Source organism: Globicephala melas, chromosome 18 (genome assembly GCF_963455315.2).
Source record: "Globicephala melas chromosome 18, mGloMel1.2, whole genome shotgun sequence".
Taxonomy (NCBI): Eukaryota; Metazoa; Chordata; class Mammalia; order Artiodactyla; family Delphinidae; genus Globicephala; species Globicephala melas.
The window spans coordinates 5,357,543-5,384,339 of record NC_083331.1 but is presented as its reverse complement, the minus strand read 5'-3'; the positions used below and the strand labels follow the sequence as shown (position 1 = coordinate 5,384,339).

The following is a 26,797-nucleotide window of genomic DNA, read 5'->3' as shown; positions in this document are numbered from 1 at the left end:
CCAAATATATCTGCACTAAAGTAAAGCCTATCGCAGCAAAAGAAACAATCTTTAACACACACACGTATCTCTGGGAAGACACAGTCCTCATAGAGCAAGTAACTGCTAAAGCATCAAGGCAAGTACATAGTCCGTTTACAGTTTAATAAAAAAAAAAAAAGAAAATACAACAATGTTCTGACATTCAAGTTAAGTAGCCTATCAAATGATTTTCAGATCTGAAATCAGTTTAGAATTCCCAAGAAAGTAGGACTTTCCCATTTGGTTTAGAAATGCTCAACAAACTCAAAAACAAAAAAGGAAAATCTGGCACCTCTACTTTTTCCTTAAGGGCAACATTCTGTAAAACAGATTACACTCACACTTATTAGAACTTCAAACTCCACTCACTAACGGCTCAAAAGTTGCAAGGCAACAGATAATGACAGAAAGTAAAAACTATGCAAACAGTCCTAAGATATCCGCATCCAAGTGCTCAGTCGCACACAAAGGTGCGCTGCACATGACACGCTTTCAAGGCTCCACGCTAAGGGTTCGCTTGGTACAAAGCAGCAGAAGACGAGATCCCTAGTGACACCCTGCAAACTTCTGCCAGCTTTCAGGAAAACCATGCTGAAATGCAAGTCCTGTGAAATCCCTACTCGCAACTCCCGACTCAACCTCAGCACACGATAAACGCGGCTGTCCGTTCGCTCTTCATCCTTAGAAAGCATTTCCTGCCTGGAAAACCTTTCTCCCAGAAGCCTTGCACAAACTTTTTCCGCTCGTTCAACCCACCGCACGAAGCCTCAGAGCCCGCCCTCCCATCCCGCCCCCGACCCACACACACCCACCCGGCGACCTCAACCCTCGGCCGACTCCACTCCACACGGGCACGCAGAACACGTGTGCCCACAAACCCAGCCCCTTTCCACACCCCCCGGAAACGACACCCCCTTTCCCGCACACCGCACGCCACAACCCATCCCCCTTCCTCCCCGCCCCCACTCCACCACCCCAGTCCACCACCCACGTTCCCAAGAAGCCAGCCTCCCCTTGCTCCCGGGCTCGCCGAAGGCTGTGGGGAGGGGAAGCAGGAAGACGGAAGGAGGGCTCGGGCCTGGCCTAGGCCTCTCAGAGCGCCGAGGGAGGCGAAAGGGGGGACCCGCGGGCCGGGCTCGGTCGCAGGGCCTCGTCCGGCCCCGGGCCTTCCCTCCGCCGCCGTCCCGAGGCCGAGGCCGCCCTCCTAGCCCGGACCACACTCACTTGCCAGCCGCGGTCCGTCGAGGACCCCGCTGCCGCCTCCTCCACCGGCCGCGGCTCCTGCCACCGGGCCCCCAAGGTCCGGCTTTTTGGGCCCCGGGGGCGGCCCGGCTCCCCCGCCCGGGACCGCTCCGGGAGGAAAGCCGGCCACGGGCGCGCCCGCCAGAGCCAGGGGGACGCTGTTGCTATGGAGGCCGAGGCCCGGGGCAGCTCCGGCGGCTGGGTCCTCATGCAGGAACTGACACTCCTCCCCGTAGAAGCAAGTCTTATCCTTGGCGTAGTAGCGGCAGTACTTCAGCTTCACTCCCGCCGCCGCCCCGCCGGGGACACCCCCGACCCCAGGCGGGGCCACCACCGCCACTGCCGCCGCCAGCGAGGAGGAGGAAGAGGAGGCGGCGGCCGAGGGGGGCGGGAGGCCGCCGCCACTGTTCATGGCAACGCTGCAGCCTCGTCTTCCGCTGCCGCCCGAGGAGCCGCCGCCGCCACCATAGACCGGGGAGGGAAAGAAGACGCTGCCGGTGCCGGAGAAATGCCTGGGCGGGTGGGTCTGTCCCGCTGCGGGAGCCGGAGCCGCCCGGGGAGGGGGGGGGAGGGGAGGGAGGAGGGGGTAGGAAGGAGGGGAGGGGAGGGGGAGAGTTGGGATTCTCTCTCACTCACTCTCTCGTTCTCTTTTCTTAAAGGGGCCGCGCGGGACGACGGGGTGGGCGCGCGGGCTCGGACGGGGACTTCGAGGACGCGGGCTCGGGGAGGGGGAGCGGCGGCGGCGAACGGGCGGGGAGGGCGGAGGGGCCGGTTTATTTTTAAATTCTGCCTCCACTCGCTTGCTCGCGCTCTGGTTCCTCCGAGTTGTTTATTCCATTTTCCTCTTCCTGAGACGGCCGTCGCCGGTGCGCCTGCGCGTCGAGGCGCAGGGGCTTGTGGGTAGCGGGAGCGCGAGGGCTATCCTGGCCTGGCGTCGGGCCCCCTGGGCATCCGCGAGCCGGCGGCGGTTGGACGGGCGGACCGCGGCGGCGATCCCCGACGCCGAGCCGGCTCGGGAAGTTCTCACGAGGCGAATGCCTTCCCTTTTTCGTATGTCCTCTTGTTTATAAAGCCAGGCGTCATTTTTTAATTGAAACGACGAAATTTACAGAATGTGATTGTCATTTTGAGGGGCCGCACCTGGGGCCGGAGCCCAAGCCCTTGCTCTGCTGGGAGAGTAGCTCTGTTCGCCACGCTTCCGCACCCTCGCTTTTTCCCCTCCCTCCTCTTTTTCCTTCCCGCTGTGGGTGATGAGAACTACGGGACTGATTGCCTAAAAACTCCTGGGCCTTTTATTCCAAAAATCGAATCTGAGAAGGTTGATTTGGGCAAACCCCCAGCTGAGTGCAGCACCTGTTTTCTCTATTTATATTACTGAAAGCCTTCAGTAAAATATTATGAACAATGAGATGCCACCTGGGGACACCGCTGCCTAGGCAGCACCAGAAGGTTTCCCTTAAAATCGCGCTGGGTTTCTTTTCTCCAATCGGCCTAGTCTTGACTCGAAATTCATTTTTAAAAGAGTTTTTTTCCCTCACCGATCGCTGATGTTATGCTCCGCTGTATTTATTTTAAAAAAAAAAGTTTTAAGGAATTTTAAGGAGTTGCTATGAAGGGAAAATAACTTTAACGTTTTAGTTTTTCTCCTCTGCGAAAGGTCTTCTCAAAAGGCAATTGGAAGGGGGGGTGTTCGTTGGCAGAATTTGAGGAACTGTGGCAAACAGAAGAGGTCACAGAAGAACGGCTAGAAGCAAGTGTACTACACTGCAGAAAGGGGGAAAGTGGATTCCATAGACCACAAACTGGTAAGCCTGGTGACGTTCCTTAGCTAAATTCGAAGTAGTAATAACATTGTATTGTGTCTTTCTGTTTAAAAATATTTCCACATGTATATTTACTCAACAAATGTTTATTAATGCCCATCACGTGTACCAGGAACTGAGCTCAGAGCTGGGGAAGCAAAAGAAAACAAAATGCAGTCTTGTCTGAGTTCAGATGGCTTGTTTATTCTCTCCTTGGGGAGACACATGGTACACAGGCCATCACAAATGAGTGTCTTAGGTGCTAACCTTTTCACACTAGCTATTAGAGGATATTAAAGATGTTGGCTTCCTGGAGAAAGCTGATAGCTTAATAGCAGGACTTGAGAACATCTGCTTTGAATTCAGACAGATCTGAGTTTGTAACCCAGTGGCGACACTTAAGAGCTGTGTTACTCTAGGTAAGTTGCTTCACTTCTCTGTGTCTTATCTGTAAGCCAGGTAAGAATACTACCTACTTGGTAAAGGAGAAACTAATAATGCATATAAAGTATCCCATGCTTAGTAAGGATTCAGTAGGTTGTAGCTATCACTATTAGTAGTATTGCTGCTACTAGTAGTCAGCATGTAAGAGCGTAGGAAAGAGCCTTCCAGGCAAAGCAGACAGCTTGTGCAAAAGGCCTTGAGGTGAAAAAGAGCTTAGATTGTTAGAATGGTGACAGTGGGGACCATATCACGAAATCCTTGAAAAGCATGTTAAAGGATTAAATTTTTTCTTGAGGGCAATAGAAAGTTATCACAAGGTTTTAAAAAGTCAACTAATAACATGATCAGATGTCCCTTTTGATTCTCATAAGAACCCTATGAGGAAAGTAAAGAAGGTGGGTTATCACCATTTTATAGATGAACAAACTTAAGGCCTAGAGTTACACAGTTACCAGCTTATCCTTGCAAAGCCAGGACCTGAACTCAGGCCTACTAATCACAAAACATGTGCTCTTTCCATTATGCATTTTACCATTTCTAAAATAAGCATATGTGTCTCTGGATGACTTGGAAAGGAAAGTGGTGTCTGTGGTGAGACAAGAGATTCATTAAGTTCACGACAAATTAAGCATGTCATTCCAGCAAACCTTTACTGAGAATCTACTGTGTATTATGTACCAAGCAAGTTCTGTGCTAGGCTCTGCTATGAGAAATGTGTAAGATACAGCCTTCGTCCTCAAGAGTTACCAGAATCATGAGAGAAATGCCAAAGATAAAGTAGATCATCCTTCAATACCACATTTGACAAAGTTTTCTATTAAATCCCTGTGAACAAGATGGAGAAACGTAGGCTAAGATCCTGCTATAGTTAGGCGACTTTAGTACTCTTTGATTAGTCAATCAAAATGTTGATAAAGCTGGCCTTGGAGCTCCTTGAACAATATCCAGAGTATTAATTAATTGACGCATGTCAGCATGGTCTTTACTGTCCTGCTTTGAACTCTGTCCTTAACCTATTTTTAACGAAAACAATGTTTTCTACTGCCTAGATGAAGAATAGCAGATCTGCAGTGTGTTGTTGCAAAACCAGTGGAGACAGGCAGTGTGATAAGGGACAGATTAGGATTTGTAAATCTCCATCAGTGGAAAACATGGAGCAGTGCTAACAAAATGAAACCTAAGATGAATCGGGGCAACAGAGCCAACAGGCTCTTTAGTGCAGCACTGATGGTACTGCCTCAGCCGCCCCCCACCCTGCACCCTCAAAGCAAGTTAGCAGTGTTTCCTCAGGAGCCTGGAGAATGTGCATCACCTTTGAACTATTCTTGTTTTACTTGGCAAACAAATCCTAGAAGGTAGCCATAAATAACAAGTTTTATGCTACAGTATACTTGTTACAGTATGACTTATGAAAGCCAAACAAGAAAAGTTGCAAACAACCTAAATTCTAAAACCAAAGGGAAAGGTTAAACAGTGCACTATTCACAGAGAATATTATGCAGCCATTAAAAAGCCATGAACTGTGCAACAGTGCTTATGATGCAGTGTAAGTATTTAACATGATACAAAATTGTATGTGCTGTTTTATTGTGATGATGTAAACAATAAAAAGCTTAATAGAAGTAAAGATTAAAGTAACTGTCTCAAACATTAACAGTGGTTTTGCTAAGATGACAAGATGACAGAGTAGGTTCTTCCTATCTTTCCTCTACTTCCCAAATCTGTATCATGAACATATATTATTTCTATAATAGAAAATAAGCATTAAAACTTTATTGTAAGGGCTTCCCTGGTGGCGCAGTGGTTAAGAATCCGCCTGCCAATGCAGGGGACACGGGTTCGAGCCCTGGTCAGGAAAGATCCCACATGCCGTGGAGCAGCTAAGCCCATGCGCCACAACTACTGAGCCTGCGCTCTAGAGCCCGCATGCCACAACTACTGAGCCCACATGCCACAACTACTGAAGCCCACACGCCGAGAGCCCGTGCTCTGCAGCAAGAGAAGCCGCCGCAATGAGAAGCCCGCAAACCACAATGAAGAGTAGCCCCTGCTTGCCGCGCACAGCAACGAAGACCCAACACAGCCATAAATAAATAAACTTTATTGTAATTTAATCGTAACCTTTTCCTTCTATGGAGTGAGTACATGGTTGTTTGTTAAATTGTTCTCTGTATTTTTGGTTTCATTTTGTTTTCAATAAATTAATTTTGTGAAGCCAAGCTGGACATTTGTTGTTGGCCGTTTCTTTAAATTTTCACTAGTCCGGTGTTTCTCAAAATATATTTCATGGAAGACTGGTTTAACAGCATGTTAATTGATATTACACAAAGGAAAAAGTTCTGTTATTGAGAAAGTTTGAGAAACTCAAACAACTTGAAGTCTTTTTCAGAGTCTTTAATATGTTGATATGTTGTAATTATCGAAAAGCAGGATTTTTTAATTTTTTGGACCGGCAACCTGCCGTTTTTAAAATAGAACATTTATTGCTTAGAGGTTTGATACAGAGCAGCTTTTCTCACTTTGAATTTGGAACTACTATACAACTGAATACAAAGAGGAACAAAAAGTACCAACACCGAACTTGTGATTCTCTGTTAATGTGGCATAAACCAGTTTTGTACATAACATGTAGCAGCAGTTTTTTTTGTTTTTTTGCTGTACGCGGGCCTCTCACTGTTGTGGCCTCTCCCGTTGCGGATCACAGGGTCTGGATGCGCAGGCTCAGCGGCCATGGACCACGGGCCCAGCCGCTCTGCAGCACGTGGGATCTTCCCAGACCGGGGCACGAACTTGTGTCCCCTGCGTCGGCAGGCGGACTCCCAACCACTGCGCCACCAGGGAAGCCCTGTATCAGAAGTTTTTAAGTTCCCTTTAGGAAAATATGAATTCTATACATTTTTTATTGTTTCCTGTTTAATGCGTGGGCTGAAATCACTAGGATCAACTTCCTTCTGGAGGAAAGAGGAGCAGAGGGTGGAAAGAACGGTGAAACTTTCTGAAACCGGCATCCGACTATCACCTAGCTTCCCCAGGGCTGGTTGAAAAAATAGCCCTTTGGGTTTTTTTATTTTGTTTTCACAGCCGGGAGTTTCATGTATTGATTGAATCTCAGCATCGTGTCCATAAATCAAAGAAACTTGCACCTCAAAAAACTTTTCAGAAGATCCATATAAAAGCAGGATTTAATACACAGAATTTACGAAAAATTTTTACCACTTTTTTCAGAACCGTTTTGCTTTGAGAAACATTGTCCTAGTCATCTGCTTTCTCATTTTCCCTATAGTTTAAAATTCGTCCACCTCCTTCAGTCCCCCATCGCAACCCTTGTACCTTGCTTTCTGTTCCGTACAGCCATAGAAAGGAGACACCGGCAAACCTCATCAGAAGAGGGGCCCTTCTTCCATCCAGGACTAATCCTTTCACTCATGCTCTGATCCTGCCCTAGCATTTCCTCAGGAATCTAGTCGTTCTCCATCCAGTGTCTTCTCTCTCTTGACCCTCTTCTTAGGATGTGAATATGTACATTGAAATACTTTTTAAGGCATTTATTCTTTCATATTGTGAACCTCTTGTAATCAGAAGCAGTAATGTTTTTGTCCTTGTTTTTAAAAGTCTCAGAAACAAACCCTGCTGGTAAGAGGGCTAACTGACACAGCCACATTGGAGGGCAATTTGGCAATATCTATACAATTTTTGAATATCCATACCCTCCGGCCCAACAGTGCCACTCTTGGTATCTCCCCTAAAGAAGCACTGGTGTGCCCAAGGAGGCATACGTGCAATGCTCATTTGAGGTGCTGTTGATAACAGTGAAATTGGAAATGACCTAAATGTTCATAAATGGTCCTATATGCACCAGTATTCCCCAAGACCTACTGTTGAATGAAAAAGGCATGATGCAGGTAAATACGTGGAATATAGCACCTTTTACGTAAAAATCATTATATCCTATAAGGATGTGTACAAATGTGTACAGAAAGAGCTGGAAAGATAAACATTAAATTGCCAACAGGATGGGGATTGGTAGTAGTGATCAAAGGGCATTTTAGCTTTATCTGTAATGTTCCAGATTTTCGAAGAAGAATGTATGCCTGCTTATGTAATTAAAATTTTAGTTTTTTAATTCCCATTGGGCTCCTTCTTTTGCTCCAGCTTCTCTTCACAGGCAATTTAATACTTGAATCATCCATTCGTCTCTTAATGGAGATTAATCTGACATTTGCCCTTGCTATGTTAAAATATTTTTGTTTTTTACCAGCGCCATCGCTGGTATTAGTTAGCAGATTTATTGTGTACTTTTCAGCTCTTTTATATTTCCTCTAGAATATTCAGCAGCGTTCACCCTTTTTGCAGCACTCCTCTCTCTCTTGGCTTCCAGTCACCCTTTTCTCTCGTTTTTTCTCCTGCCTCTGCCATTCAATGTCGCCTGCATGGTAGGACTTGCAGAAATACTCGTGGAATACATTTCAAGTAATTCATTTATTATAATTCAAGACAATGCATGGAATATCCTCTGAGCTTTTAGCTTGTGTTGTGAACACAAAATGTAATGTTAATGAGACAAAAAGGTACACTGGATTTGGAATTAAAATGAGGTTTGCAACCTGGTTCTTACTACATTATACCCATGTGGCTTTTAGCAAATCTCTTAACCTCACTTAGCTTCAGTTTCCTAATTTTTAAAATGGAAATAATCCCTACTTTGTGGGGCTGTCCTGAGAATTGAATGACACAATGAGAACCTCATGGTGAAAATAATCTCTCTGCCACTGAGTAAACAAAATTTTTATTTGCAAAGTAATTTTAACCACCTTTCTGCATAGAAGGGATTCTACTTCTGACAACTTTTATTACTTTTAATATTCCTTCTTTAGCACTCTCTCATGCATCCCTTTACTTACATGATGATGATATTGGCAAGTACTATAATGATGCCTCAAATTCCACAGTGTTTCACAGCCTACAAAAGCAACCAGGCATGTTTTTCACTTCTCCCAAAAATCCTGTGAAACAGTTAAAATGAGGATGTTATGTTAATACTGGGATTCTGAGAATTTGAAAAGATCTATAAAGTTCTATGACTTGCCCCAAAATAAGTCAGCTTAGGCTCTTTGAGCTCCTCTGTTCTATGATGTTTCTCCGGAACTGCTACCATCTCATTCGAGTTTGAATCCTCTCATTCTGGATGTTCTTACTGTTATCTATATCCCACCTCAGGATTAAATATATTTCCTCCTCATGCTTCACTGAAATGCATCAAATCCATATTTCATTTCCTTAGATTCTCTGTTCAAGTATCCCTCAAGCAAGTCCAGGATTTTGAAACCCATAATTGCATACTAATAGGGAGGGAGGGAGAGTAACCTCCAAGATTCTGTGTGCTCTAGCACTAATGTTCACAAATTCAGCAATTTTCCTGGTTTTAGATGGAAGAAGTGGAAAGTACGATGAAACAATGAGATTTTTTTTTTCTCTTTCACCTGATAATCTAAATGAATATTACTTTCCAGGTAGTCATCTTGGCAAAAACTAGGCTTACTCTACATTATAATGTGTTTTTGAGATTTACTTAAGCACTCTAATCGAATTTCTAAAAATATCCTCGTAGTAGCAATTCTTCATTTTTAAGGGAAGATTTGATTTTTGGAAATGACCCAAAGTTATCAGAGCCAGTAATGGGAAATAATAAAAATTACTGAGCCAAGCCATGTCATTTGTGATTAAAGATAATGATGTCAATATAAATAAAGCCAGTGTTCTTGTGTGGTTAAAAAGCTGATGCTGAAAATAATTTCATAAAAACAATGGCAGCGGGGCTTCCCTGGTGGTGCAGTGGTTGAGAGTCCGCCTGCCGATGCAGGGGACGCGGGTTCGTGCCCCAGTCCAGGAGGGTCCCACATGCCGTGGGGGCGGCTGGGCCCGTGAGCCATGGCCACTGAGCCTGTGCGACCGGAGCCTGTGCTCCTCTACGGGAGAGGCCACAACAGTGAGAGGCCTCCTGCATACCACAAAATAAATAAATTAATAAATAACAATGGCAGCATTATTAGAATGTAAATGTGTAATCTTCCCACATAACTATAATAAGTGTTCTAAAAGGAAAGTACTGATTTGATTATATGGTCATCTTTGCTTTTTAAAAATTGTCTAAGAGTCTTATTATTCACACATTTCATATCCCCTAAAAACACATTTTGTAGGCAACTGCCTACCCGTATTAAGGCTAAAGAACCCTTCATTCTTGAGCACCCTTTACTAATAGTAAATCTTCGGTCAATTCTAAGTCATTTTCATGCCAATAAAGATTACGTTCAACACTACAAATAATCCATCAATTATATTTGCTCTGGGATATACTGTGAGAATTATGTTTTGTCCGGGTGGCCTCCAGCGACACTACCCCAGCAGCAGATTTGCTAGAAGCTAATTTTAATTTGTATTAAGTACCAGTAATTGGGGGGGGGGTGGAATGTCGTATTTTGTGAGTAGTTAGTGATTCTATTAATGATAGCAGCCCGAGTTTAAAAAAATTCTCCCTCAAGACAATCTAGAGTGGGAACTACACATGGATAAGTTAGAACTATTTCTGAATCCCAGAAATGAAATTTACTGCCTTTATAAATATCTGTAAAGTCGTATGTCATCTTATGCTCCAAGTTCTGCTCTATAATTCTATACAACGTTATTAGCAACTGCCTAGTGATAATCTTGTTTTGACAGATTTTTGGTGCACTAAAAACAAAAGCCTTGGGGACATCCCTGGTGGTCCAGTGGTTCCAATGCAGGGGGTGCGGATTCAATCCCTGGTTGGGGAGCTAAGATCCCGCATGCCTCGCGGCCAAAAAAACAAAACATAAAGCAGAAGCAATATTGTAACAAATACAGTAAAGGCTTTAAAAAAAAAAAAAGCCTTCCCATTTGTGCTAGCTACAGATAACTGATACGTTGCAAGATTTTTTAGTGTGTCCGTGACACTCTACTAGAAGAGAGAGTCTTTCATCACTGTCTTATACATATATACTTGTATGCATCGTATAGACTTTTGGGTCTTTGTGGTAGTAAAAGCAATTTGCTATTTTTCTTTACAAGTTTTGAAGGGACTTAAAGACACGCATTCTTATTGCATTCCTGTGCAATACATTAAAATCAAATACAATTTTAATATTAATTGTACCTTGGAAATAACCCCAATAATCAAGTATACCATTGTTATCATCCCATACAGCTACCACCAGCCTTACAGAAGTTCCTTCAACTTAGCTAAGCCCACTGCCACCATTTCTGTTGGTTAAGCAAGCACCCCTACTCTGGAAAACCCCTTTTTTCTACGATGCATAATATGTCCATTATTATAATTTTAAAGCTGATAGTTCTATATTAATAATTGATTTTACCATATCAAAGATTAGATACCTGTTTCAGTGCACCTTTTTAGTTTATACTCTTCGATGAAAAGCTTTAAATTAGGAGATGTGCTGAAAAATATATGTATTAAACCAAGACTCTTAATGAGATATGCCATTAGTAAAATTAAAATGAGGCTCCTGGAAGCAAGAAACTGTCTTTGGCACATACCGTTAACCCCCTCACATTACCTAGTACATAGCAAGGATCTGGGTACAACAGTGTATTTAGTTTTGATGTTTGCCTAAATGCAAGCAAAAAGAAAACAAGATTGAGATTATTAATATCAAGTATAGAAAAATTAAGGCCAAAGCATTAAGTGTGAAAAAGAGGAATATTATGTAAAGGTAAGAGGAGGTAAACTCCACATAATAATAATAATCTTAAACTTCTAGGCACCAAATAAATATTGAATACAAAAATCCAAAAGCACCTAACAATACAAGAACTCGGTTAAAATCACATACACGCACACAGACAATTATAATAGTAAAGTTTAATAAACCTCTTTCAGAATTTAACAGATAGGGCTTCCCTGGTGGTGCGGTGGTTAAGAATCCGCCTCCCAATGCAGGGGACATGGGTTTGAGCCCTGGTCCTGGAAGATCCCATGTGCCGCGGAGCAACTAAGCCTGTGCACCACAACTGCTGAGCCTGTGCTCTAGAGCCAATGAGCCACAACTACTGAGCCTGCGTGCCACAACTACTGAGCCTGCGTGCCACAACTACCGAAGCCCGCGTGCCTAGAGCCCATGCTCTGCAACAAGAGAAGCCACTGCGGTGAGAAGCCCGTGCACCACAACAAAGAGTAGCCCCCACTCGCCGCAACTAGAGAAAGCCCACACGCAGCAACAAAGACCCAACGCAGCCAAAAAATAAATAAAAATAAATAAATTAAGTAAAAAAATAATTTAACAGATAAGTGGACAAAAAAACAAGGATATTAATATATTAATAATATAATCAACTGGCTTGGTTTTTAGCCAAATATAGAACTTTGTACCCTATTACCAAAGTATGTGTTCTTTCATGTTACTTTCATGTAACCGTGGAAGATTTCAAAAATCAATCATATACTTGGCCATAATCAGGAATCAAAAAAATTGAAAGTAATAAAAGGATGGTAAAATGTATATAACACAAACACAATCAAGAAAAACTTCTAGAGATAAAGAAGAATATTTCATATTGATAAGTTAAAGTCACCAATAAAATATAACAACTCCAGGGAATTCCCTGGTGGTTGGTCCAGTGGTTAGGACTCTGCGTTTTCACTGATGAGGGCCCAGGTTCAATCCCTGGTTGGGGAACTAAGATTCCCGCAAGCCATGTGGCGTGGCAAAAAAAAAAAAAAAAAATTAACAACTTAATCTTTAAAGTGAAAAGGGTGGGAATTCCCTGGTTGCGCAGTGGTTAGGGATCCACCTGCCAATGCAGGGGACATGGGTTCGACCCCTGGTCTAGGAAGATCCCGCATGCCGTGGAGCATCTAAACCTGTGCACCACAACTACTGAGCCTGAGCTCTAGAGCCCATGAGGCACAACTACTGAGCCCATGTGCCACAACTACTGAAGCCTGCTCACCTAGAGCCCATGCTCTGCAACAAGAGAAGCCACCGCAATGAGAAGCCCACTCACTGCAACGAAGAGTAGCCCCCATTCGCCGCAACTAGAGAAAGCCCACGGGCAGCAATGAAGACCCAATGCAGCCAAAAATAAATAAATAAATTTATTAAAAAAACAAAAGAACAAAAATGTTTCTCAGTATTCATATGCTAGAAAGAGAAGAGAAGGGAAAAGAAAAGAAAAGAAAACTGGACACCAAGGTCTTCAGAGCAGCAACTCAAACCATCCCCTTGAGATTTCCCGAAGACTAACTCACAGGAGGGACATAACTGTTCCACCCACAAGGAGAGGATAAAGAGGTACCTACCTGTGAGCAGTTAACACCTCTGTAGTTGAAGATTTCAGGCTCTGACCAGAGGTAGTTTTACTATGAAACTAATGAAGGGGGCTTGCACAGGGCCCTGCTAAGGCCTTGGGAGGGACCCAGTCATGTGTTCTCATGGTCACAGGTATGTGTACAATTATATGGTTTAATCACAACTGGTTAGAACTATTGTCTCTTTCCACTCAGGCTTCCCCTTGTGTTGAGTCATGTTGGGGATGTTGATTTGGGGAGATATTTATGCGGTTTGGGTTTAGTGGAATATACTTATGGGATTCATAGTCACTTCCATGTATAGTTAAGTTGTCCATAGTCATCCAGGTTATAGGAATGGCTTCTAAGAGGACTCCTACCTCCCCATGACAACTTACCGTGAACCATGACACAAGGATGCAGGACCAGAGGTTGGACTGCAGTACAAAGCATGCAGTATCTGGGGAGTGGAGGAGAAACAAGACTGAAAATGTGTAAAGCTACAGCCTAGTCTGTAGAAAATTCTTCCAGCCATCAAACATGTGAAATTGTAAGCTGGGAGCTTTGCTTCTCATCAACACCTAGTCGAAATGGAAGTCCTCTCCTGTCAGGAATGTGTTCAGTAATGCAACAGGTACAAGCACAAGCAAACCATTTTTTAAAAAGTGGGAGTGGCACAAAATAGAATTTGTCAGAATTCCTGTGTTTGTAGGACAAAGCCTAGAGCAGTATTACAAACAGCAACATGTCTCGTGTGAAGTTATATGCTCTCTGCTTCTATATCTAACACGTCTTTTCCTGACGAAGTCTGAGGGCTCTAAACAAGATGGCATGCAACACTGGCGCCAAAGCAGTGAAATAGCGCTGAAATCTTACTGCTCGTATGTGAAAGAAATTTCCTGAGATTTTCCCAGATTTGACAACGGTTCTAAAAATTCATGTGGCATAGTCAATCACGAGTTGTGATGCAGAAATTTTAAACTATTAATAATAAAAAAAGTTGATAGACCATGTTTTATAAGACTCAATATCTTTCTCTTCTCTCTATAGAATATGATTTTCTAAAAGTAAAGAGGCAGTCAAAAATTATGTAGCCAGAAAAGGTAGGAAGAAGTAATATATGCATGTGTCAGGCAGTTAATTATTAATTAATTGAAATAATTTTAAAGTAGAAATAAGATTGTCTTGATTTTGTGACATCTCTGGTATTTGTCAACTTTTTAAAATCTGCAATTTGTTGTGATATCTTTTCCAGTTCTAAATAAATATTTACTTTTGTGCCTAATTGTATGTTTATAAACTTGTACTTTTTAAAAGAATGTTCCCCAAATTATATATGGGGAACAGATTCCCCCCTGCCTCAAACCCGGATCCTCCCTTTGGCTCTGACGGCAAGGGAAAAAAATACCCCAGGACCTTTAGTTCAGGATTCACTTAGGAAGTTCTCGAAATACATACCAGAAAAAACAAATGGACAAAATAATGAGCCAATGGAAAGGGAAACCTTCTCACTGCTGTACAGTTTCTTGCAGAGCCATGAACACATTTGGACAGCATATGTTCTGGACTCTCTTTGCTCCCCGCTCTGTACTGTCTTCCTAGGTGATCTCACCCAGCAGTCTCATGGCTTAAATACCATCCATAGACTAGTGACTCCCAAATTTCTCTCTCCCATCCAGACTTCTCTTCTGACCTCCAGACTTGTACGTCAAGATGCTTACCTGACATTATCACTTGAATTTTCATTAACCTTTCAACCATACGATGTCTAAAACTGCACTCTCACTATTTCCCCAAACTTCTGCCAGCTTTTCTCATCTTAGTAAAGGGCATCTCCAACACCAGTTTCTTAAGGCAGAAACCTGAGGGTCATCCTGAGCACCCTTTTCCCTAACTCCCTTCACCCTACCTTCAAAATACATCCCATCTTTCCTCTTCCCCTTCCCTGCCACACTACTTGTTCATATCACCATCATATCTCTCCTAGAAGATTGTGTTAGCTTCCTACTTTATCTTGTGCAATCCATTCTCCAAAGAGCAGCCAGTCAACGTTTAAAAAATATAAACTGCCAAAGGGTACAAACTTCTAGTTATAAGATCAGTATGTTCTGGGGATCCAAGAGTCAATGTGGTGACTATAGCTTACAACACTGCATACTTGCAAATTGCTAAGAAAGTAGATCTCAAATTTTCTCACTACACAAAGAAAAAAGTTGTAATTATATGTGAGGTGATGGATGTGTTAACTAACCTTATTGTGGTGATCATTTTGCAATATATGCATGTATCAAATCATTGTGTTGGGTGCCTTAAACTACCTATAGAAATATACAACAACTTCATTCATTTATTTTATTTTATTTTATTTTGCGGTACGCGGGCCTCTCACTCTTGTGGCCTCTCCCATTGCAGAGCACAGGCTCCGGACGCGCAGGCTCAGTGGCCATGGCTCACGGGCCTAGCCGCTCCTCGGCACGTGGGATCTTCCCAGACCGGGGCACGAACCCGTGTCCCCTGCATCGGCAGGTGGACTCTCAACCACTGCGCCACCGGGGAAGCCCCATTCCTACATTTTAGAACATCTCTATATTCTATATTCAAAAATTATTTTGTGAATTGGATTATTACATTCCATCAAATATACGGTAAGATACACTGTTATTTGACATAATACTAATGAAAACTGTCTTCTTATCAATTAGAATTTTTATTTTATATTCATAGAAAGAGCTCTTTTAGACTTATTTAGACCTAGGGGTTTATTATATGCACTCTTGGCATACATAAAAAGGTAAATATAAGCAAAATTATTTGGCTAATTTTTCCTAAAATTTCTTCACTTTTATAGCCCAGCTCTTCTGAACCACTTTCTGACTCAGAACCGTCAATGTCTGTGGTTTTTCCACGTACCACTTCTTTAAAAACAACAAAAAACCCAAAAAACATTGGGAATTTAGATTTAGATTTTTAAAAGAAAAATATTCTGTTTGCCTATTTAATTTGAACCCCTAACCCATAAATCAACAAACATTTTTCTCGGAAAATAAATTACCTGCTGAAAGCTGAGAAATTTTATCTGTCTGGCTAAACATAATTAAAATGTCAAAGATGAAAAATGCACAAGTATCAGGTAAGTAACTAGCGGAGTGGATGGGATTTTCTATCATAGGGGGAAAATGTTTGGAGCTAGTAATGATACTATGACATATATATATGTCCTCAACTTTCATGGCCAGCTCAGCTCTAGATGGTTGGTTTTTAATTTCAGAAAGGAAAAAAAAATAGAAAAGAAAGAAAAGAAAATAGAAGAAGAAGAAAGGGGGAAAAAGAGGGGGGAGCGGAAAGAGCGAAGACCCACTACATTTTCTAAGCCTTAACCCTCTGCTTTTATTTGGAAACTCAGCCTAAGCTTGTTAAGGTTCTATTAATACTTGTGCAGAACCCTTTCCCTATTTACCAGAAGGACAGAAATAACTTTAGCTTTAGGAAAGAAATAGCTTTAGCTTTAGGAAAGTAACTTAACTGATAAGATGACCATTCAGTACTTCCTTGCTGTTAAATATCCAGAAATAGCATATGTGTACTATAAGTCTTTTGCAGTCTATCAGGTGTACACTGCACCCCAATCTAAAATGTAAACTTCTGACTTACGTCACTGGAACCACGAAAGATGGAATGTATGGGGGAGGGGAGAGGGGGGTGAGATCTGTGTGGTTTAGAAATATGCAAAATCAATGTAGTAATTTTTTGATAGGAAGGTAATATTCCTATCAAAGTGTTTTTAAAAGTTATTGCCATTTTAACTCTTAAAATGACTTCATAATTCATTAGTCGCTTTGGTTTTCATCCCCGGTGGAGAATTTTAAATCCCCAAATTATCACGAATCAAAAATACAAATAAATGAGTGTCATCAAAGAATTTAAACATTTCAGAGGGACTCTGATGACTCAGAGTTCAAATTCCACTGTGCAGAGAATGCTGTCAGTTTTCAGGTTATTAATATAAGTAAAACCACATGAAACTGAAAATACTCTGGTTGTTAACAAACTGATAACCATTGCTAACAATTCTTTTTTTCTGGAAGAAATTTCAGGCAGTGTTTTTGTTTAACTCATGACTAATTTTTTTTTTTTTTTTTTTTGGCTGCGCAGCATGTGGGATCTTAGTTCCCCGACCAGGGTTCAAACCCGCACCCCCTGCATTGGAAGCGTGGAGTCTTAACCACTGGACCACCAGGGAAATCCCCCTGCAACAATTTACTGAATGCCCACCCTGTACCAGAGCTGTGCTGTGTAGTTCGGGGACCACCAGCCACTTGTGTCTACTGAGCCCTTGAAAGATGGCCAGCGCAATTGGGGAATTAAACTTTTAAATGTCTGTATTTAATTTTAATTAACTTATTTTTAAGAACTGATGATACTCAATTCAGTTATTAGAAAACTTTGAAGTATGTTTGGAACAATCTGGGTGTGTAAATATACTATTTCAAGTCTACATTTTATGAAATGCAAATACAATTCGAGTATTTATAAATAAAAATTTAGCATCCAAATTGAGATACATTGTAACTGTAAAATACACACTGGATTTTGAAAACTCAGTACAAAAAAAACTCACTAAAATATCAAGTTATTTTTATATTGATCACATACTGAAATGATAATATTTTTGATATTTGGGGTTAAATAAAAATTATTGAAATTAATTTCACCGGTTCCTTCTTCATTGAAAAATGTGGCTACTAGGGACTTCCCGGTGGTTCAGTGGTTAAGACTCCACACTCCCAGTGCAGGGGGCCTGGGTTCGATCCCTGGTCAGGGAACTAGATCCCCCACGAGGCATTGAGGATCCCCTGTGCTGCAACTAAGACCCAGCGCAGCGAGATAAATAAATATAAATAATATAATAGAAATATAAATAAATATTTTTCTTAAGTGTGGCTATTAGAAAATTTCAAATTACATATGTGGGTTGCATTCTATCTCTGTTGGACAGCTCTGTGCTGGAGACCTCTAGGGTAGAGTCAAAGATGATTGCCTCTATCCCTTGATCTCAAGAACGCCTACGGCTTCAATTTCAGTTAGCCTGAGCCATTTGTTCTTCCCATCTTCTTTAGCCATCAGTTACATCACATCGCAACCAGTACACAAATACAAGCTCCTGGGCCTAAAGATGGAAATGTGGATGAATCAACATGAATTCATTCATCCTACTAAAAAAGGTCAGCCCAGAGGAAATTGTATATTGATGCTAGAATAAAAAATATAATTTTGATATACGATTACTAATAAATTCTCATTGTTCTTTGCTTTCAACATACTCCAACTTTTTCTCCTTTAGGAGAATTTAATGATCTCCTGCTTGACCAAAGTCCCCTACATTTCTCAATTCACTTATTCAGGTTTCAATATAGACTAGGACACGGCAGTGTATTAGTTCTCTATCGCTGCTTAACAGATTACACACACACACCCCCAAATTTAGCAGCTTCAAACAAGGAGTAACTGTTATCTCACAGCCTCAGGGTCAGGAATCTGGGCGTGGCTGAGGTGCGCTCCGCCCCCTCGGGCTCAGAGCCTCCCACGGACCCAGTCCTCCCAAGACCCAACTGGGGGCGGGTGGGGGTGGGTGGGGGTGGGGAGTGGCCCTCTGAACACATGTGTGAGGCTACTGTCAGGCCTCCCTTAAGTCCTCACTGGCTCTTGGCCAGAGACACTGGTTCCTTGTGGATGGACCTCTCCGTGGAGAAGCTGAGCGGATTCCCTCAGAGCCTGAACGAGACGAAGAGAAGGCAAGCAAGATGGAAGCCTCCATCATCTCCTAACCTAATCCCCGCACGTCGTCCTATCACTTGCCTTTTTCCGCGTGCTAGAAGGGAGTCATTAGGTCCAGCCTACACTCAGGGGAGGGAGGCGGTTATTACACCAGGAGCTGGAGATGATCCTTGGGACCATCTTAAAGGCTGCCGACCACGGGGAATAAGCTGGTTGTGAGCCATTTGAACTTTAAGCAAAATTGGTTAATGATCCCTTGAATAATTGAGAGTGATTCGGAGCAAAGTCCTTAAAGTGACTCTTTTTCCATCGTTAACCATAAATCTGGAGGTGTAATCAAATGTTTTTGATACCTGTGTGTATAGTATTGCAGTCGTAACTGACTGAAGACATTTGGTTACTGTTTGCTGGAACACTGGGGTTTTTTAGGATTATGTTTATGATTATTGAAAAAATAAACCTGAAGTATATGAAATATGATCCATCCCCTAAAATGTTAATAGCATCATTAAAATTCTCCAAAACTTTATTTTAAAACTCCATAGACAGAAGTGCCCAGGAATGGTTTTGTCCATAGGGGAGTAATCCTCAATCACTCTTTAGACTTTTCTATGTTACTGGCAAGGTTTCAGTATTTCTGCTGCTTTTCCATGGCGTGAAAACTTGTGCTGCTCTGAGAATAACACCCAATTCCCATTTTAAATTAAAGGGCTCATGTAAAATTGATCCCCCCATCCTTTCATTTAACTAACTCATCTCTCACTGCACCCCGACAGGAGTTTTCCATTGTGACCTGACTTATCCGGTGATCTTTCCCTGCAGGGCCATCACATAGCAATCGTCCTGATTGATAACAGATCCTTTATACTGCTTTCTATCAAACCATATTCTTCCCTCTCCTTCCTTTAAAAGGCTGCAGAAGCTCACCTTCCTGACTAACCCCAGCAGAATTTTTTTTTTTTTTAAGTACAGCTTTCTGTCTTTGGGCTTTTTGGTTTGTTTGTTTGTTTTTTAATTAACTTTTATTGGAGTATAGTTGCTTTACAATGTTGTGTTAGTTGCTGCTGTGCAGCAAAGTGAATCAGTTATACATTTACATATATCCACTCCTTTTTAGATTCTTTTCCCATATAGGTCATTACAGAGTATTGAGTAGAGTTCCCTGTGCTCTACAGTAGGTTCTTATTAATCTGTTTTATATATAGTAGTGTGCATGTGTCAATCCTAATCTCCCCAGCAGATTTTTAATCACACAAATCTAATCAGACTTGAATTAAGGTGCAGACCAGGGAAGGATTGGGAGTTGCTATTAGATTGGTGTATTGAAATCTAAGATTTCAGAGGTAGAGGGCCGTCAAGGTGTAACCTTGAAAATGGACTGGTACATTTTAATCACAGTTGTTGGCAGCAATGGTGTCAATGGTCTTTGAGGATAGATGGTTGGATGGGTGTACATCGTCACGATCACAGTTGGATGGAGAGGTGCAAAGAAATGAAGAGAGTTACTAGATGGGGGTGCAACTTGACTCAGGAAATGAAAGGTTATGTATGAAGTTATAGTTAGAAAAGAGTGGCAGTGATCAAGAGGAATACATAATGTACTGGATTTTTCTTTTAAACCCCAAAACCAAAAACATGGTTTGAAGAAATGATTAGCCAAATAAAGACTGGCCAGTGTGAATTATTCTGGAAGGTGCACCCAGGTTCTCATCACCTGACACCTAATCAATAACCTGTGAGCCTAAGTTTACCTGTCGCAGCCAGCCTGAGCTTCTCTTAGTCAGACAAGAAAACTTGCAACTCTGGGAAAGTATACAAATAAGCTTTTAGATGGTAAAAAAAAAAAAAAAAAGCCAAATTATAATGTTAATATTTTTTAATAGATGTTATCATAAACTTTGTAATCATTGTTTGTTTTAGTTTCTATGTTTTGTTCATGATTTGAGGTATTTGATATGTTTAAGAGAATCTGACAGACTTATGTTTTTAAGTGAAATACTTAGAAATATTTAACTAATTAAATTTATAATTAATGTTTAAGCATTTAAGGGAATCTGGGGTTTTTTTGTTCTTTTTGGGGTGGGGGGCCATGCTGCATGGCTTGCAGGATCTTAATTCCCCGACCAGGGATCGAACCCAGGGCCCCTGCAGTGGAAGCGCACAGTGCTAACCACTGGACCACCAGGGGATTCCCGGGAATCTGATTATTAAATCTACAAGTTTTGCCTTATTATGCATGTAAATACTCCTTAAATGCTGAGGCGGTCTGATTGATTGATTAGGTATTTGAGGTGCTAAAGAGGAAAAAATTTACTAAGTGTGTGACTTACGACTTGAAATGTCTAAGAGAATTTGACAAAACAAATACTTAAGGAGACTTAATAATAAATTATAATTAATAATTTAAATTTATAGATGATTATTAACCAAGAACAAGTAAAAATGAGTGTTTTAAAGTTCAAGACAAACTCTATTAGATTTATAAATAAAATAAGATTTGTAAGTAGAGCTCAAAAGCCTCAAAAAACTAAGTCCTAAAATTTGCAACCATAACTGAATAGTAATTAAAATAACATTAGCTGTAAAGTGCCCCAGAACATCGATTGGTTACATAAATTATGATTCATCCATATGATAGAATTTCTAACTATTAAAAATAATTTTGTAGAAAAATCAACATGGACAACATTTGATTTTTTTTAAAGCAAGCTATAAAATTGTATTATAAGATGGTCCTATTTTCTAAAAATATTAATTTTTTAAAAAGTCTGTGTATACATACATGCATAGAGAAAAATTTGGATGGACTAACGTCAAATTGTTAGTAGTTACTAGTTGGTACTTACAGGTATTTGGGTATGGGTGTGTACTTCCTAAATTTTTTTTGTAGTAAACATATATACTTCTGCTAGAAAAAGAATATTCTTTTTAACAGAGAGAGGGAAAAAAGGAGGTAATAGTGTGGAAGTAGCAACGAAGAACTAGGAGAATGTCCACAGTCCAGGCTCCACCATACCGTCATCCCTCCGTATCCACAGAGGATTGGTTCAGGACCCCAATGCATATAAAATTCCGAGGATGTTCAAGTCCCTTATATAAAAGGGCCTGGTATTTGCATATAACCTATGTGCAACCTCCTGTACGCTTTAAGTCACCTCAAGATTACTTATAATACCTAATACTTGTAAATAGTTGTAAATACAATGCAAATACTATAGGCTATCCGTAACTCACAGCTGGGATGAGGTGGGACTGATAGAGTGGGTGACCCAGGGTAAATCTAGAAGGAGAATAAGCGTTCAGCAGACTGGAAGTGGCAAGGGAAATGGTGAGAAAGGGAAATGGTTCATTCAGGACAGAAACAGCATCAAGTATCAGGACATGGAAACAAGGTAGAACATAATTATCTAGTTCACTATGACTCTAACTTTGGGTTTATACGGAAGAGTGGTGGAAATAAAAACAGGGTACAGACAAGGCTGTTGTTACCAAGAGACTCCAAGATACAGTGGATTAAATAGAATCAAAAGTTATTTCTCTCCTGCAGCAGTCTAGAGGTACATAGGTAGTAGGTAGCCCAGGCTTTCAGGGCTCTCATTCGAATCCTAAATACCTTCCATGTGTGGCTCCACATCCCTAGGATGCTGCCTTTATCTGCATCATCAAAATGGGATTACTGTCATGTCCATGTTGCAGGTCAGAGGAAAGAAAAAGCACATACGGAAGGCAAGAAATTTCCTTTAAAAAATAATTTATTTTGGGCTTCCCTGGTGGCGCAGTGGTTGAGAGTCCACCTGCCAGTGCAGGGGACGCAGGCTGGAGCCCTGGTCCGGGAGGATCCCACGTGCTGCAGAGCAACTAAGCCCATGCGCCACAACCACTAAGCCTGCACTCTAGAGCCCGCGAGCCACAACTACTGAAGCCCGGGCACCTGGAGCCCGTGCTCTGCAACAAGAGAAGCCACTGCAATGAGAAGCCCACGCACCACAAAGAAGAGTAGCCCCCGCTCTCTGCAACTAGAGAAAGCCCGCGTGCAGCAGTGAAGACCCAACGCAGCCAAAAATAAATTTAAAATTTTTTTAAAAATTTATTTTGAAATGATCCCAAATTTACAGAAAATTTGTCTGAATAGTAAAAAAAATTCCCATATCTCCTTCACCTAGATTCTTCTGTTAACATTTTATTGCATTTATTCTGTTGTGTTCATGCTCTCTTTACAGACACATAGAGAGAGAGACTAGTCCCTAAACCCTCTGGTTTGTATTTCCCCCAAGCAAAGACACCTTCTTACATAACAAGGATACGAACCCTTCACAGATATCCTTCAGATTTTGCCTTCAACAATGTCTCTTTCCCTTTCTGGTCCAGGATCCTACTCAGGAATATGTGTTACATTCCACTGTTATATTTCTTCAGGCTCTTTAGTTGTTTGAATGCCTCAGTCTTTTGCATCCTGGACAGTTAACGGTACAGGTCTTACATTATGTGGAAGGACCCTCAGCTTTAGGCTAGCTCATGTTTCCTCATGACCAGACTCTGGTAATTCATTCTTGGAAAGAACACCACAGAAATGACACTGTGTTCTTCTCAGTACATCCCATCAAGAGACATGCCATGTTGACCTGTCCTATAGGTGATGTTAACCTTGATCACCTTGTCAAGTTGGTGTCTGCTAGGTTTCTCCTCTATAGAGTCATCAATTTCATCACTTTGTAATTGATTCGTATTTTGTAGGGAGGTATTCTGAGATTGTACCACTATTCTATTCCTACCACCTGCCTTAGCATCCACTGATGACTTCTGTCTGAATCCACCGGCTCTATGAAGGCTAGCAAATGTTAACGCTTCATAACATGAAATGTGGCATCATCATAGGCTTTACTGAAGCAAAGTTTTAGAGAGGCCATTGTGATCCCAGTGGGAAGGGGACAGAGATGGTGGTAGTGGGGTGATGGTAATAATCTGGGCAAGACAGTTGCGAAAATGATTGGCAACTGAGGGTAGAATGGAGGGAGGGAACATAGTAAAAAGATATTTAGGACACAGCTCCTGATCTAGATCTGGTGACGAACTGAATGTGAAGATTTAAGAGACGTTACTACGAGGGTGACTGGTGAGACCAGGGCAGTGTGTCTCAGGAGGAGCACATTTTGGTTATTTCGAAAATGGGTATGTAATTGGTGAGGCAGGTGTAAACTGCAGGTGGAGAACTTGGAATCTTTGGCATCGAGATGGTACTGGAAGTAGATGAGATCACCAGGAGGGCAGAGAGGAGAGAAAAGATTTTAACTCAATGGAACACCAGTGCTGTGGGAGAGAAAGAGGAAGTGGAGCTAGCGAGGAGGGTTAAGAGGTATTATCTGAGTGGCAAGACAACTGAGACAGTGGCTGTAGTTAAATAAGACAGCAGACTAGCTGGCTACCACCTAAGAGAAGTCTGAAGGAATAGCAACTAAGACTACAAGTTTTGCATGGGCGTGGAGGAGAGTGGAGAAAGATAAAAACCAAAGAGCCCTGGGTAGGCAGGGGACAGCACAGAGACCCCAAGTGAACATGTTTGTGTAGGAAGAGTGGGAAACCCACAACTAATTAGCATTCCCTTTTCCTCCATCAACTTCTTGGCGCTGAGCTGGGGCCACTCCTTTTATTCCTCCACAACCCAAAAGAGTGTTTCCTTTCTTCCATCATCTGCTCTCTCCACTCACCACCCAGACCCACAGAGGAAAACACCACGAGCTTTACTGTTACTATCTTGTTACCAAACACAAACTATGTTTATAGTTTTAAATATTTTACTTCAAGGGCTTCCCTGGTGGTGCAGTGGTTGAGAGTCCGCGTGCCGATGCAGGGGACACGGGTTCGTGCCCCGGTCCGGGAAGATCCCACATGCCGCAGAGCCGATGGACCGCTGAGCCTGCGCGTCCGGAGCCTGTGCTCCGCAACGGAAGAGGCCACAACAGTGAGAGGCCCGCGTACCGCACCAAAAAAAAAAAAAAAAAAAAATTTACTTCAAGAAACTACAAGAGAAATAAGAACAAAGCGAAAACTGCAAAAATAGCAGTAGAGCAGTTTGTTAGTTACTGTCTTCTCTGAGGACCTATGAGGTGCCTGGGGTAGTTTCCTTAGTTGGGTTGGGTCCTGAATCAAATGATTCCTTTTTTAAACCCAAGGTTACTTCTGCTGCTGACTCTTGCACGCATACAATTCTCAGTTTCTTTCTTCCTTTTTTTTTTTTTGTTAAAAAAAAAGTATTTACTGAGATTAAATTCCCATACCACCAAAGTCACTCACTTGAAACTTACAATTCAGTGGTTATAGTATATTCCCAGAGTTGTGCAATCATCACCATGACGTAAGTTAAGAAAATTTTATCACCACCCAGAAAGAAACCTCAGACCCCATTAGCAGTCAATCCTCATCTGCAGTACACACCGCCCGCCCCCCCGCCCTCCAGCCCTAGGAAACCACTAATCTACTTTTGGTCTCTATTGATTTGCCTATTGTGGACATTTCATATTAATGGAATCATATCATATGTGGTTTTTTGTGACTGGTTTCGTTCACTTAGCTTAATATTTTTAAGGTTCACCATGTGATAGCATCTATCTTTCTTTTTTTTGGTCAAATAATATTCCATTATATGGATACACCAACATTTTGTTTTCCCATTCATCATTTGATGGGCATTTGGGCTGTTTCCACTTTTTGGTTATGATGAATAAAATTGCCGAGAACATTCACGTACAAGTTTTGTATGGACATACGTTTTCATCTCGCTTGGGTATGTACCTAGCAGTGGAACTGCCAAGTCATACAGTGACTCTATGTTTAATCTTGTGAGAAACTGCCAGACTGTTTCCCAAAGCAGATGCAACATTTTCAGTGTCCACCAGCAATGTATGAGGGTTCTGATTTCTCTACATCCTCACCAACACTTGTTAACTGTCTTTTTGATTCTCAGTTTCTTCTGATCAGAACTTTCTGCTCTTCTGTCTGGGTGGGATTCAGGCCCCAGCTAAACTGCCCTTCTATGCTTCAGCAGCCTGTGATACTCCTGAGCCCTGTGGACAAGAAAAGCAAGTCCTTTTTGGGAATTCCTGGTGGTCCAGTGGTTAGGACTCAGTGCTTTCACTGCTGGGGCCAGGGTTCAATCCCCAGCCAGGGAACTAAGATCCCCACAAGCTGCACGGCATGGCCAAAAAACCATAAAATTAAATTAATTAATTAATTTTAGAAAGAAAGAAAGAAAGAAAAGCAAGTCCTTTTTTTATCTCTGAAAATTCCACTGCTAGGCTTTGGGCCAACCTGCACTGACCTGGTCTCCCTGTCTTTGCCCTTCCTGAAGTCCTCATTCCCTGGTTCCTTAGGGGGCAGGGCGTTAGGAGGCTATCCTGCCCTCCCCCACCAATTAGTCCCCTTCTTCCCCTTGCCCCTTCAGTGTTGTGGCTCCCCCAGGTCCTTTCCTCTTTGCTGGATACTGGGCTAGGAGAGTCGCTTTCGGTCTTCCTTGATATGTAAATGGACCTAAGTTTGCTCTTTCATAACCCCCTTCCCACAGGCTCACTCTTTTCTATTCCATTTGTCTGACGTATGTTAATTAGCTGGGTGTTAAGACTTTCTTGATTTGCTAAAACTCTACCTCTTCCCTTCGATTTTGTTTTTATTTTCATTATTTTATGTATTGTTGGTTACTGAATTCATGATTTCCTCCTTGAGCCTAATATCACTTAGCAGAGTGTTCACAAGCTTCCCAGATTTGGGATTCGGATTTATATTATTAACTTTTTGGCTTTACTGTAGTGTGATGAGAGAGTATAATGTATTCTTTTGAGATTAATTTCTGTGACCTAGTATATGATCAATATTTTTAAAGTGACGGATGTTCAAAACGGAGATATTTTCTCTGCTTGTAAGATACCGATTCAAATAGGTATGTAAACTTCTTCCTTGTTAACTATGTTGTCCAAATCTTCTATATCCTTAGTTACTTTTTTTTTGGCTGCACAGCATGGCACGTGGGGATCTTAGTTCCCCGACCAGGGATTGAACCAGCATCCCCTGCAGTGGAAGCTCAGAGTCTTAACCACTGGACCGCCAGGGAAGTCCCCTTAGTTACTTTTGACAATTTAAGTTGGGCCAAGTCGTCATGACAACAGATGCCACCATCTTCATAATTTGTCTTCTTTCC

At 41.9% G+C, this 26,797-nt stretch overlaps 1 protein-coding gene and 1 long non-coding RNA gene across 10 annotated transcripts in view; one reads left to right on the top strand and one right to left on the bottom strand.

The window, feature by feature from the left end:
• Positions 1-2,141, bottom strand: part of PAN3 (poly(A) specific ribonuclease subunit PAN3) — a 116,260-nt gene extending 114,119 nt beyond the window's left edge. For 5 of the 9 annotated variants that reach the window (XM_070044090.1, XM_070044091.1, XM_070044092.1 and 2 more), the window contains exon 1: positions 1,246-2,139. In XM_070044090.1, coding sequence (XP_069900191.1) covers positions 1,246-1,675 — 430 coding nt within the window. In that variant the 5' untranslated portion in view covers positions 1,676-2,139. Of the gene's footprint in view, positions 1-1,245 lie in introns of all 9 variants that reach the window. The other 4 variants (XR_004044818.3, XM_070044095.1, XM_030882603.2 and 1 more) reach the window with 2 other exon arrangements.
• On the top strand, positions 1,879-17,446 carry LOC132593866 (uncharacterized). The gene is made up of 3 exons (XR_011376909.1): positions 1,879-3,068; positions 15,247-15,479; positions 16,987-17,446. It is a non-coding gene; the product is annotated as an uncharacterized lncRNA (long non-coding RNA).
• The last annotated feature ends 9,351 nt before the right edge of the window (positions 17,447-26,797 follow it).